Source organism: Thalassophryne amazonica, chromosome 2 (genome assembly GCF_902500255.1).
Source record: "Thalassophryne amazonica chromosome 2, fThaAma1.1, whole genome shotgun sequence".
NCBI lineage: Eukaryota > Metazoa > Chordata > Actinopteri > Batrachoidiformes > Batrachoididae > Thalassophryne > Thalassophryne amazonica.
Genome location: NC_047104.1, coordinates 67018244 through 67032225, shown reverse-complemented (window position 1 = coordinate 67032225; position 13982 = coordinate 67018244). Strand labels below are relative to the sequence as shown.

The 13982-nt window shown below is 40.7% G+C and overlaps 1 protein-coding gene across 1 annotated transcript in view; it reads right to left on the bottom strand.

Moving 5' to 3' along the window:
- Nucleotides 1–219: 219 nt before the first annotated feature.
- The window catches only part of alpk3b (alpha-kinase 3b), a 33884-nt gene continuing 20121 nt past the window's right edge, over nucleotides 220–13982 (bottom strand). Inside the window, 11 exon segments of the mRNA XM_034162947.1 lie at nucleotides 220–1192; nucleotides 1316–1364; nucleotides 5999–6216; nucleotides 6295–6383; nucleotides 8761–9035; nucleotides 9133–9168; nucleotides 9255–9382; nucleotides 10458–10605; nucleotides 11544–13098; nucleotides 13100–13183; nucleotides 13185–13352. Of these exon segments, the coding sequence (XP_034018838.1) occupies nucleotides 880–1192; nucleotides 1316–1364; nucleotides 5999–6216; nucleotides 6295–6383; nucleotides 8761–9035; nucleotides 9133–9168; nucleotides 9255–9382; nucleotides 10458–10605; nucleotides 11544–13098; nucleotides 13100–13183; nucleotides 13185–13352 (3063 nt within the window). The 3' untranslated portion in view covers nucleotides 220–879.

Sequence of the window (13982 nt, the reverse complement as noted above, 5' to 3'; positions counted from 1 at the left end):
ATCAGAAAACTCATGATAAAGTGTTTGCAGTGAGTTCCATTTTAGTGCTGAAGGAAATATCTACAAACAAAAATGAAATACTCACGAGAATATCCTCCATTTTCAACAATTTTTATTTTTGTATTGCAGTTAATATTCTTGAGTAGCACAGTGGCTTAGTGGTTAGCACTGTTGCCTCACAGCAAAAACGTCATGGGATCGATTCCCACCTGTGGCTTTTCTGTGTGGAGTTTGCATGTTCTCCCCATGTTTGTGTGGGTCTTTATAATGTGATAAGGTGTTTTTTTTAAAGAACAAGAATTAAAAATAAATAAATAAAATTCTTTTGGTTTCTCCTGTTTGTGGTCACCATAGGTTATCAATGATCAATCCACATGTTGATTTGAATCAAATTTTACACCAGATGTCCTTTCTGATACAGCTCCAGATGTGCACGCACGGTGAAAAATGTCCCTGTTAATTTACAGTAAACTACTGACAGCTACAGTTGCCAACTTAATACTGTTTTTCTACAATCTTGCTGTAGTTGTTCTACTGTAACATACAACACCTTATAACTGTAAAATAGGTTATCGTACTATGACTGTCCCACTGTTAAATTACAGTGTGAAGAATGGACATGGTAGTCTTTGAAAGAAAGAAATTATTTAAAAAAGAGAGAGAGAGTCTGTGGACACATTAATCAGAATGTGATGGTGTCAGCTCTTCATTACTGGTGTGGAATGGTCTCTGAAAGGTTTCATGTCTTTCTTATAAACTGAACTTTCCATCATTTTCCAGCATCTCCTAATTTGTTTGCTGAAACAGGCCTGTAAAGTTATTTAAAAAATCAGATCTGTTTAGATATTCAGTGATTACTTCTGTTTTGTAGAGAGATAACTACTCCAATAGAACTTTGGGAGTATCAGCAACTTTTTGTTTCGTGTCAGTCTTGCTGCTGCCGTGCGTGACTTTTCGGGGCATTCTGGGGCTGACGGCTGCTTTCCTGTCGGCCTGAGGGGTGGAGGAGCCCACAGCGGTCTTGCGTTGAAGCAGTGGACTCTTGGAGCCCTTGTGCTTTGTTGGCGTCATCAGAGACTCCATGACCTTCAGATGCCTCAGACCGAGCAGGCCGCAGTAGTAGTTACACTGGTGCTGGGTGACAAACTGCTCAAAAACCTTTGGATTTCCTTCAACAGAGAGACCTTGATGTCTGCAACATGTAACATTAAACAAAACAAAATAAAACCACTGCTGCAATGTGAAGGTAAATTGGCCGTAAAATTAGCAGTTGTCACCACAGTATCACAAAAACAACATGATAAAATATACTGACCCGGTTGATTTGACTACAATTCCAACATTGGCAATCCTTGTGTCAACACCTGCAAAATAACACCATTTACTGAGTTTGTACTTGTACTTCAAAACTGCGCCAAAGCATGTAAATGGCAGGAAAGAAAGAAAGGAAAAACTAATATTTTTTTTCTTAAATAGCAACTTGTCAAAGTGCAACATACAGTACACCTGTTTTGTTTTGTTTTGTTTTTTTGTTTGATAAGCAAAAAAGTTGTTCGATGAATAAAAAGCTCATCAAAGAGGTCATAAGTCGGGATGACATGATATCATTTATTCGTGTTTGATAAGATATGGATTCTGGGCCCTTCGATTTCTGCCAGCACCGATATCCAGTTCAATATTGTTTTTCCATCTTAAAACAAAATCTGTTAATAATTACATTTGTTTAGATGTACTTTCCTAACCTAGCCATTTACCAAAACATCATTCCAAACTGTGAAACAAATACTCTACTACGCTAAAGGACAACAACAGAAGACTTGGATCGATCCCATTTTTCTTTCCCCGGATTAGTCAGCCATAGACAGGATTTTTCGTCCCATCCTGTCTATGGCTGATGCTGAGACCCTGATTCATGCGTTTGTCTCTTCTAGACTGGAGTACTGCAATATTCTATTTTCTGGTTTACCACAGTCCAGCATTAGGAGTCTCCAGTTGGTTCAAAATGCTGCTGCCAGAGTTTTGACACGAAGCAGAAAGTTTGACCACATTACACCCATTTTGGCATCTCTTCATTGGCATCCTGTCCCAGTGAGATCAGATTTTAAGGTTCTGCTACTAGTCTGTAAAACAGTTCTTTTAATTCATTTTATTAGGAAATGGAGCGGGCTGCGGCCTCAACTTTATCCAAATTCTGGGTCTTTTAGTGAAGCTTAGGGCTAGTGGCCGGCGATCACCTTAGTATTTCTTCTGTTTTTCTTGTTGCTTAATGCTGAAAATTACACTGTATTTGTCTTTCTGATGGTTGATTCTGCTTTTTTTGCCCTTCTCTCTGTTTGAGGTGCGGCTCCATCCAGACGTGTGCACCAGCAACATTTCCTGTATGTTCGTTTTGTGAATTGTTTTGTAATTTATGTCTGTAGCATGGCCCAAGCAGAGGGTCACCCCTTTGAGTCTGGTCTGCTTGAGGTTTCTTCCTCAGAGGGAGTTTTTCCTTACCACTTGCTCTGAGGGTTAGTAAGGTTAGACCTTACTTGTGTGAAGTGCCTTGAGGCAACCTTGTTGCGATTTGGCGCTATATAAATGAAAATAAATTGAAACTGAATTGAAATTTCCAGTATCCGATCTAACAATTTTGATTCAATATCAGACTGATGCAGATACAGATTTCTGTTGATTTAAATAGCACCCGTAAAACAAAAAAAGACGTCTGACACATGAGAGACAACACTGCAAAATAAATCAATAACCAGAAAGACACAAACAACCAGCAAGGCTCTGACAACAAGTTCAAGAGAAGCAATTTTTGCTGTTAAAATGATTCTTACCATAAGCAACCTCTGAAAATTTAATTTTGGAGGTGTGTGACAGCTTGAAGCTTCTTCACTCTTTCAGTAAGCAAATGAGCCCCCCCCCAAAACCCCCTCCTAAAATGTATACAGACCTTTTCACACACAGTGTTGGGCACATTTAAGGAAGACAATTAACCTAGCACAGATACCCCATGTCTTTTTTGCTGCTGGATGAGTACTGAAAAGAGAAACAAGCAGCAAATTTTACATATATCAAATTAGCTTTGTCTAAGGTGCATAAGCCTGGGTCCCACCAAATAATAAGCCATGAATAATGAGCCACACATGGGTGTGTCAGCGATTATTTGAAGAATGACCCACATTTTCATCTATCACATATCCGCTACTAAGGTGCCTCTATGTGTCTCTCTGTACCCCGCATGTGCCACGTAGCAGCCTCTAGTGAGCCACGACCGACCTTTCATTAGAGCCTCGAATGGCTCACATCAGCCACACTAAGCCACGTAGTGCCGTGATAACACCATGATAACGTGACATTGGCGTACATTTAGGTATGGGTTTGGTCCAAACCTCCAGCCCTCCCACACCTGGTCCCTTTAAAGTCTGGGTTTTCAATTCACAGCAGCATTTATTATTTAAACGCAGTCCAAAAATAGATGCTCCAGTACAGTTCCGCAGTTGTGCGCTGTGCGCCAGGCTGCTGTCCACCTGTAATGCACCAGACCAGCTAGAAGCGAACCAAGGGTTCCTGGACAGCCGCCTCTGTGCTCCTCGCTGGCTCCGTGGCTCACTGGCTTTATTTCTTCCGCTGCTTTAAATAGTCATTTTCACATCGTGATCCCACCTTTAACTTTGTGTTCGTCCGTTTAATTCAGCAAAATCACTCTTTTGCATGCAAGCTGCCATTCTGCATGCACAATGAGGTGACCACTTTAATTATGTACACCTGCTGTCGCAACTCATGTGGATCACTTCCAAAAAAAAAATCTTTATTTCTTCTGCAGCTTACAAGTCACCTCCCTTTTCGGCAGAACAGTACGGTAGAGCGAATGCAATACCGCCCCTGCTGCGCCGACTCTCCGGCCAATCTCATGCTCCATCGTCCCTTCACTCGTGAACAAGGCCGTATTCCCTACCAAGAGTAGGCAATCCATCGGTTTCCTGCTGAGAACCATGGCCTCAGATTTAGAGGTGCTGATCCTCATCCCAGCTGCTTCACACTCAGCTGCGAACCGATCCAGTGAGTGTTGGAGGTCACCGGCCGATGAAGCCAACAGGACCACATCATCTGCAAAAAGCAGTGATGAGACCCAGAGCCCACCAAATTGGAAACCCTCCTCCCACCCAACTATGCCTTGATATCCTGTCCCTGAATATCACAAACAGGATTGGTGACAAGGCACATCCCTGGCAGAGGCCAACCTCCACTGGAAACGAGTCCGACTTACTGCCGAGCACCCGAACACAGCTCTCGCTTTGCGAGTACAAAGATTGGATGGCCCTGAGAAGGGACCCCCTCACTCCACTCTCCCGCAGCACCTCCCACATTATCGCCCGGGGTACCCAATCATACGCCTTCTCCAAGTCCACAAAACACATGTAGACTGGGTGGGCATACTCCCAGGCACCCGCCAGGATCCTTGTGAGAGTAAAGAGCTGGTCGGTTATTCCATGACCAGGACGGAACCAGCATTGTTCCTCTTCAATCCAGTACCCTGGAGTTCACTTTACCAGGGAGGCTGAGTAGTGTGATGCCCCTGTAGTTGGCACACACTCTCTGGTCCCCCTTTTTAAATATAAACCTCTCCGGGAACCATCACCTTATTGTGGTGGAGAGGTTTGTGAGCTATATTGTTGAGAGCTGTGTTTTCTGGAGCCTTTGTGCTCCTGGTAGGGTCTCCCATGGCAAATTGGTCTCAGGTGAGAGGTCAGACTAAGAATGGTTCACAAGACACCATGACAGAACGAGGTAGAGGAAACCTGACCCGGCCCGGAGGAAGCCCGGGATGTAGGGCCCGTCAACGAGTGCCTGGTGGCTGTGCTTGCTACGGAGCCCAGTCTGGCACAGCCCAAAAAAGCAACATGGACTTTTCATCTCCACCCTGTGGGATCACCACCTGCAGGGGGAACTGCTGGTGTCGGGTGCGCTGTCCTTTGGGTGGCAGTGAAAGTCGAGGGCCTTGACGAACCAGACCCAGGTGGCAGAGGCTAGCTCTGGGGGTGTGGAACGTCACCTCACTGTGGGGGAAGGAGCCAGAGCTCGTGCGGGAGGTGAAGCGATACCAGTTAGATCTGGTGGGTCTCACCTCCACACACAGCCTCGCCTCCGGAACCACTCTCCTTGATAGGGTTCATACAAAACTACCATGTCAAATTGTAATGGTGTGTGTCATTCTTTAATGTCACTGTAAACCCGAAGAGCATTCACAGGGATCAGGAATTAGCATCAATTATGGCTCAGTATACATACGCACACACATAAAATGGGATAGACTGGACTGCAAGCCATCCACACTTGAGAACCTCCTACAGCTAGAGTGTTGTTTTAAGCCCTCACCCCCTCCCCCTTCCATGGTGGATGGGGCTTTTACCCCTGAAGCAATTTTTATTATCATTGCATGTCCCCACACTGTCGACAAATAAAGAAATATCTTAAATGAACAATATTAGCCTATATGAATTACTTTAGTATTACTAGTATATCACAATCAAAATTGTAGAATTAAACAGGATAACATCAAATTATGGTGTGTAATTTATGTGAAATTTTCAAACTACAACTGCTTTGAAGTCATGAAATATAAAATAAATGACAGAAAACTGAGGTTTTTATGACAAAAGACAAACTGTACATGACTCCTACAGATCTAGGCCACTCGTGAATTCTGTTTGCACCTATGAAAAAAATGTGTTAATCTGGGAAGTTCTCTTCAATTACTTGTACACAACATTTACAAATGAATCTGTTTAGTATGAGTGGTTGTTGCATGAAGACCATTTTGTGGAACCACTCACTGACTGGATGAGTCATTAATCCTACACCTGTCCTGCTCATCTCAGGGAATAATCAGTGTTTGGAACAGGCAGTATAGACGGTGGCTTCTGTTTCAAAGTATTGTTTATGCATGAGTTCAGAAATTATGTTTGGTGTAAATTTAGAAGAACACATGCATCACTCAGGTTAATACCTTCTAGTCGAGTGAATAGCAGACTGCCATTCGTCCACTCAAACATCCAATGCTGCAGGGTGCAGCATTTCTGCTCCACCGCAGAACCTGTTCTCATTAATAATCTGCCTGTATGATCCAGTCCAGAATATTTCTGATAATCCCCCTTCAGATCAGCCTCCACTGTGGCATAGGGGATGGTGCTGGCTGGTTGGTACATGAGGTAGACAGGAATCACTCTGTGGAACATATGAAAGGACTTTAGAAAAGTGTAAAGGTCAATACGCAAGACAGAGGTACATCTTATATTCCCTTACTCAAGAGTCTGTCCAAAGTTTTCAATCACTCTTGTTTCTGCTGAAAAGATTTTGCAGTATTCACGAGCCAAGTTCTGATTGACACACTCCTGTATGCAGAAAGATGGGAGAAGATCCATTTAACATATGCTCAACCTACGCATTATATTAAATTATTTTTGATTATTGTCACAGTAATCCTCTGGAGGTATCAGGAAGAGTGCATGACTGATTCCTCTTAACACTGCATTTTTAATTACAAATATGAGAGTGATTGGGGCATGTTTGATTAAGGGACCCTTCACACATAAGTCGAAGTTGGGCGAAAGAAGCAGAAACTGGCCGAAAAAGGACAGAAACAAAAAAAACAAAAAAAATTTGGTGAGCCATATCTGTCATGTCAGATTTTCTATGTCGCATATGAATTTGGAGAAACATTACAAGAAATATTCAGAATTGAATTTTATTAAATCACAATGTTAATCATATAATGATACTAGCAAATGGCATTAGCTCAGCTAAATCAACAAATTCTTATTGTTAAGTCTACTGACTATTGGTATTGCCTTGGAAACGTGCGTCAGCATCTAAACAGCATTTGTAAATGTGAGGAGCTCTTATCACCTGTTTGCTACAATCTAACTTGACATGTTCAGCTATAGCTGATGGATCAAAAACGCAGCACCTTCACTGATGGTACTACCATATTTTATGCCAGAAATGAGGTCCAGGTTGTTAAAAGCAGCATTTCTCCTTTAATACGGGTTGGCTTATATGCACATCTTTAAGCTAACAGACAGCAGCTGGTTCATGCTCTGTTGGCTTATTAGTGCAGCAGATAACTGAAACAATCCTTCAAATGGTGATACAAGCATCACATTCAGCACAAATACAGCTGGAGCAAAATTAATGGAGCAACTTTAACTTTTGACTCCTGTACAAACTGAAACTGACCTTTGTATTTCACACATTTTAATTTGTTTATTCCATTTCAGATACATTTTTTTCTAAAAATTATCTTCCTTGACTCAAACTGAAAGCAAATCTCTACAACTTGATATAAAAAATATAAAATCCAGCTTCCTGATGAAGTGGTGTCGAGGAGGATTTTCTTAAAAAGAAAATCTGAAAGTTCAGCTACAATTTGACAGAAAGTACATTTCAGATGAAAGCCTAGATTTGATGTTTTGGTGAAAGAAACTTTTGTATTTCTTTATAATTCATGTAAATAAAGTCCAAGACATAGTCAGTGATGAGGAAATGTTCATGTTTCCATCCCCTGACTTGTCTAAAGAAAACTGTCAATAAAACTGATTATTATTTACAGGTTTTATCAAATTTTAGAGATTTGCTTTCATTTTGACTTTGAGGAAGATAATTTTAGAAATTTTTATTCTTTATTTTTTTGTATTTCTTGTATTTAAAATGGCATAAACAGATTAAATGTGTGAAATTCCAAGTGTTCCAATACTTTTGGAGGGCACAGTATCCTAACGTTATGATGAGTGCAAAATGAGTGTGGTATTATTAGTTTTGTTTAAGAATGTTTAATTTTCACTGTTGCTGCACTTCGTGTCAAATCATAGTCATATTGTCTTCTTCTATTATACATTCCAAGGGAATTATACATTCCAAGGGTTCCATGGGAACTCTCCCTACCCACCTAAGAGGCTCAAGAATATGGACAGCATGTATATAAGTGACATTTACATGACAATTTATATGACAATATTGAAATACGATAATTTGGCCATATTGTACAGCCCTATTGTTAACTAGCTGAAAACTCTGAATATTAATTTACATCTACATTAAAAAAATGCTTAAAGTGGCAAGGGGTTAAGAGGGCTGTAAATGGGGGGTCAGCTGAAAGGCAAAATAAGGAAAATGCTTAAAAAGACGGGGGGGGGGGGCTCCCCCAGAAGCTGAAAGGTTTTATTCATGCTCATGCTCCCAAGAACCATTCTTTTGAAAAAAGTCTGAAGGATCTAAAGGATATAGTTAGATGGCGAGGAGCTTCAGTCAGAAAAGGCATGTGAGGCATGCCTCCAGGAATGTGAGAGACAAATAAAGAAAAATGCTTAAAAAGGCAGGGAGTCTGGAGGGCGGAGTGCCATGCTAATGCTCCCCTGAAGCTTTTACTCGATAATGAAAATGATAATAATAATAATGATAATAATAAGAATAATAATAGTGTGTATATGATAACAAACTAAACAATTTATAGATCCATTAAGACAGTAAATTAACATTAAAAATTGCATAATAAACAGGAAATAAAAATTGTTGAGGTCTAAGGTCCTAAAACATTCTGGACTGACACACCATTCTAACTCATTGCTTAATTTATTACCACCCTTCAAAAATGTCAGGTACCTATTTTATAAACACTACCCAATCTAGAGCCCATGGATCCTCACGGGCAACATGCTAGTATCTATTTTAACTTGACTATATTAAATGTTGTCAAGCCTTTTTTGACTTTACCTGCTTGGTGATGTCCAGGTTCTGCTCTATAAGGCAACTTTCCCCCTTGCCTCCGTAGGGGATAGGGTTCCGCACTTTAATGATGCATGAGCAACCAGACTCAAAGACTGGCTCCAGGCCATAGATAACCTTTGCCCTCCAGACTTTGTGAGAGCAGCCATCACCAATATGAGATTCTTGCATCATTATACGGCCAAATAATTTGTTGCCCCAAACACCAGAATTAGCAACGCCCTTGTTGAACACTAACGGTATCATTTCGATTTCTTCACCAGCTGCAAGTGTGAGAGCATAAATATGTCAGTCACATAGTCGGTATGAGGAAGAACATTTCTGCAAAAAATGACCTACACATTTGAAATTTCATCTTACCACCAAAGTCCTCACGCAGGGACATTCCAGCCAAGACTGCAAAACAGTGTGAGATTAGACAGAAGGACAGATGAAAGACCAAATAATGAAAAACCGAATATGTAGTAACATAAAATACATACTATCTGCACTAAGTAGACAATCTGTAGAGTCTGTCCCATGCTCATTTCTGATTGTGCATCTATAGACACCACAGTCTTGACATGATGCTTGAACCAAGGCTAGATTGACCTGAGTTTCATCCCCTGCCCTGGAAAAGAAAAGGAAAATTAACAAGTTTCAGAAAACACTCACATAGTAGATGGCTAGCCAACCTTGCGTCAGTCACATGACAGAAACTTCCATCAACACACCCACTCGGCCCGATGACCTACTCTATTCACACAATGTCTGGATAAGTACACCCTTACCAAAAAGTAGTATATACAAGTATGTTTCAAGTATACTTCTAGTTTACTTTTTATATACTTATCAGTACTATTTTTTGGTAAGGGCAGATTTGCAGTGCACGTGAAACAGCCAATCGGTAACCTCTGGTACTGAAAAAGTAAGCCAATAAGGAGGTAGTGCCGAATCTTTCAGTTCCCTGAATGGCTGCTTGAGGCTGGCTGTAAAAGTGGGTCACTCCCCACAGACATCCATATTAAAATCTCCATATTTACAGCAGGAATAAACATGTTTATTGGTACAAAAAGAAAACAAGACAAAAACAAAAACCAGCTTGTTTTGCTATTCATAACAATGGCAGAGGGGCAGGTGTTTTTTTAAATACACCATCAGATTAAGGCATTTTAAGCGATAAAGTTATAAATAATTAAGGGCGAGACTGCTTTGAGTGACAGCTAGTGGGCCGGTAAGTTCAGGGCCCCGCTAGCAGTGGTTGCTACCAGCTGCTTTGGACACGACTGTGTTGTCTGTTCTTAGCATTTTATTACAAATACCTGAGGTAACATTGCTTGTTGTGTAGTTTTGTGTAAATAAACCATGTTGAGTGAAATTTTAGTATTATTTTCTGTGTTTGTAATGTTAACAGTAATTAGCAGGTATTGATAGCTTGGTGACATTAGCTCTACTTTTACTCCATGGTTACTGTGCTATTCATAATTTTTAATACCCGTACCCAAGGAACCATTTATGATAATCACTGCCCAGTATGCAAAAATATGTCTTAATCAAACACCTGAATCAAAATTAGCCTGTTAGCCGTGGCATAGCTTGCTTGGTAATGACCCATACTTCACCTCTTTACCCATTTGTTGGTTGACCTTCGAGTTAGGTGGACTCAGGCAATTTTATTAGTTATTTTTAAATTTAGTGTTACTTACTTTCTTTTAATGTGGGTGATCTCTACTTCATTTCTGTACCAACTGACAGTAGAATCGCTGAGAACATTGAAGAACTGGCACCACAGTTTCACATGACCTACAGCGTCTGAGAAAGTTTCACTCCTAATTTTGCGGATAACTTGAGGAGCTGTGGAGAGAAATACCCAAAAAACAAAGAGGATAACTCCACAAGCTTATGAACAAAAAAATATTAAAATAATAACATTAATAATTTTCACATGGTTCACATGGTGGAAAGGGAATGCACCAAATGGCGAATGTGGCGAAAGGAGAATGTACCAAATGAGGAATGTGATGGAAAGCGAATGGCTGTCATTTTATATATTCCCCTTCTGTCATGTTCGGCATTTGGTCCATTCCCCTCTGGCCACGTTCAGCATGTGGTACATTCACCTTCCGTCACATTCAGCATTTGGTACATTCCCTATCCATCAGAATCTGTCATTTGATACATTCCCCTACTGTCAGAATCTGTCATTTGTAAATTTGTTTTGGGACTTGTGAAAGTGTCTGCCTGCCTGCTCATGTGTCCAGCACATCCATTTGTGAACCTCCATGGTACTTTCTGTATTCCTGCTCTGTGAAATGTGTTCTCACTGTTCAACGAGGCCTCGTTGAACGGTTTGTTCCAGCTTTCACCTCATAAAATATTCGTACCATTGAAAGAACGTAAAAACATTCATTATTTGTTTTATATAACTGCTAAAAGACATCCTAGTTATTTTATATTTTATTAATTTACAAACAACAGAAAAGGGACGTTTTGGTGCCTCCTCAGTGCAGTGAAACGACAAGGATCCACTCAGCCGTGATATAATGTCCACTATCAGCACGCTACACCGCAACCTTTCCACACGGCGAATCCCCTTGAGCAACATCACTTCTTTCTTTAGCTCTTTTATTCCCATGATTTAAAGTTTGCATGGCTTTGCTGATTTTTCTTCAAAACCAAACTTCCAGTAAACCAGGAAAGTTTTGACAAGAACTATTGATGACCTCAGTGTTTTGATCTTACTACTTTTCCCATGCAGTAACTTGTAACATTTAAACACAGACATGATTTACCTTTGAATGGGTCATGCTTGTCCTTCTCTGTAGGTTGTTCCTCAGTTTTAGAGGATTGGATATCCTCAGCGAGGTCTAGTATTGCCTTTCTCCTGCTCAGCATTGGAGAACGTCTTTCTCCTGGAGATGCTTTCTCAGCTGCAGGCTGAAGTGTGGATCTTTGTGACAACTCTGGAGATGTAGATAAGGTCACAGGACCTGAGGAAAGCTTGCCAATCTCTGTGTACTTTTCCATTTTCTGAGTTTGACTAATGGCTGTCAATGAGGCCTCTGTGGTCTCTTCCGTTTTACACTTGGGTGTAAGCATTTTGCGACGAGCTCCAGAAGCTAGCTCTTGAGGTGTAGCAGAAGCGATAGGTAAAACACAGTTTCTTTTCTTTAACAAAGGACTACTGTCAGCCCTTGAAAGTCCATCAGTCACAGAGGTGTCCTCCTGAATATGAAGGTGACAAACCCCTTCTTCTTCTGTGCCAAGAGTGACTTTGTTGTGCTCTTGGTTTAAAGGTGCAGTCGACTCTATTTCAGCTATCTTCCTATGGGTTTTACCAATCAGTTTGATTTCTGGAATTCCACCATTACCTTGACTATCATCCACAATATCTCGTAATGGTTGTTGACTACTTGCTGTTGCATGTGAGGAGAACATGTAATCTCTTTCTGTAACTTTAACTGATTCTTCACTGACAGGCACAGCTAGGGTTGCTGGAACTGTATTGGTCAGTTCCTCACATAAAGTCACAGGAGAAACACTATTTTCAGCATTTTGCTTATCAGAACAAGAAACAGGGATTTCTTTTAATAGAACTGCCATTGATACTTCAGTTTCTTGAGCAGCATCAGCAACATCCTTGTTATACATTTTAGTGTTGTCAGTAAGTCCCGTGCTGTCCATAGTATTGCCTTCATTAACATCAGAGATAGAAGGCAGCACGAGAGGTTTTTGCAAAAACTGAACTGTCTCCTGATCACTTTCATTTAGTTTTTGGGAAACCTCCAAAAGTGTCACCTTTATGCTTGTTGGAGATGTTTCATCAGGCTTTGACTTGTTGTCATTGGCTGTTGATTCTTGACATGTGTTTGTAGGAAGCTGTTGCCCGAAGTCAGGCGGAACCTGCACCGTGGCTTCAAGAGCCTTTATTTGTGATCTTAGAAGTACAGCAATAGAGACGACTTTTTCCGTAGGTTTGGGAATTTCATCGACGCACCCAGTTTGTTGCACAGGAACATTTTGTGTATTTGTATTTTTATTTTCTGCATGTTTTATTAGGTTTGGCAAAACACTTACAATTGGAACTGTTTTCATATTTTCTAAGTCTGAATGGAATTCCTCCCTGTTATCTGGCACATTATCATTCAGTGTGGTGTCCTGCATGTCTCTTGTATTTTCTGTCTTAGTTGTCTCAGTTGTCTGAAGACCGTTTTCCTCACCAGTCTCAGCTACCTTTTCATTTCGCCTCTCACTGCCAGCTTGTACTAATAACCAGTCGACCTTGTCAACTTTTACCTTCTCATCAACTTCAATGACTTCATCAGTATTTATAGCCAGTCCTGCTTGGGCTGTGTTGGGTGGTGGGTAAAACATTGCACAAGAGGCTGTTCCTGACATCAACTGGGCATTCAAGGGGTGACTTATGCAGCTCCAGTAAAAAAAAGCGCATTGCTTTCACTTGATCCTTTGGAATGATCCCATGCTGTCTCTGCTATTCTGCCAATAACTGCTTGAAGAGCAGTGTGCCGAGAGGGGTTCAGGATGTCATCTGTTGTGTCCCCTCTTTCTGAGGAAGTCTTTTGTGGTAGTTGTGTGTCCATCTAGTGTGTATCTGTGTTGTACTTCCAGGCTGACAGGTGCATCATTCCGGTACAGACTTTTTATGAGCATGTGCAACCTTGGGACATAAAACAGGCAGAGGTTTCCATGCTGGAAATATTTCTTCCTTATCCCAGGCTATGCTGAATGTGGGTAAACACATGCAATTTCAAAACAGCAACCACACAACAACAGAAAAGGAATGACAAAATAATACAGCAAGCACAACTCAACATATATGTATTCATTTACAAATGTGGATACTTCTGTTTCTTAATTAGACAAGTAGGTGTTGGTGGCAGATTAAAGGGGAAGTTTGACTTTTTTATAGGCCCTAATTCTATATGTACATTTTGGGGGTCATCTTTTGACTCAGGACAAAAACTCATGCATGATTGATTTCGTACTCAACACAATCACAGGCTAACCTGATAATTAATATTGTTGCATATTGTACACTCAAATCATTTTCAGCAAACTAATTCTTGTCACCACTGAACAGGTGAAAATGTAATTAGAAGTGTCAGTAGCATGGAGAGGACTCCTGCAGACACACACACATTTACCTCACTAAACGTAAAGAAACCTTTACGATAACAGATTATACAACAGGTAAAAGACGTATTGAAGAC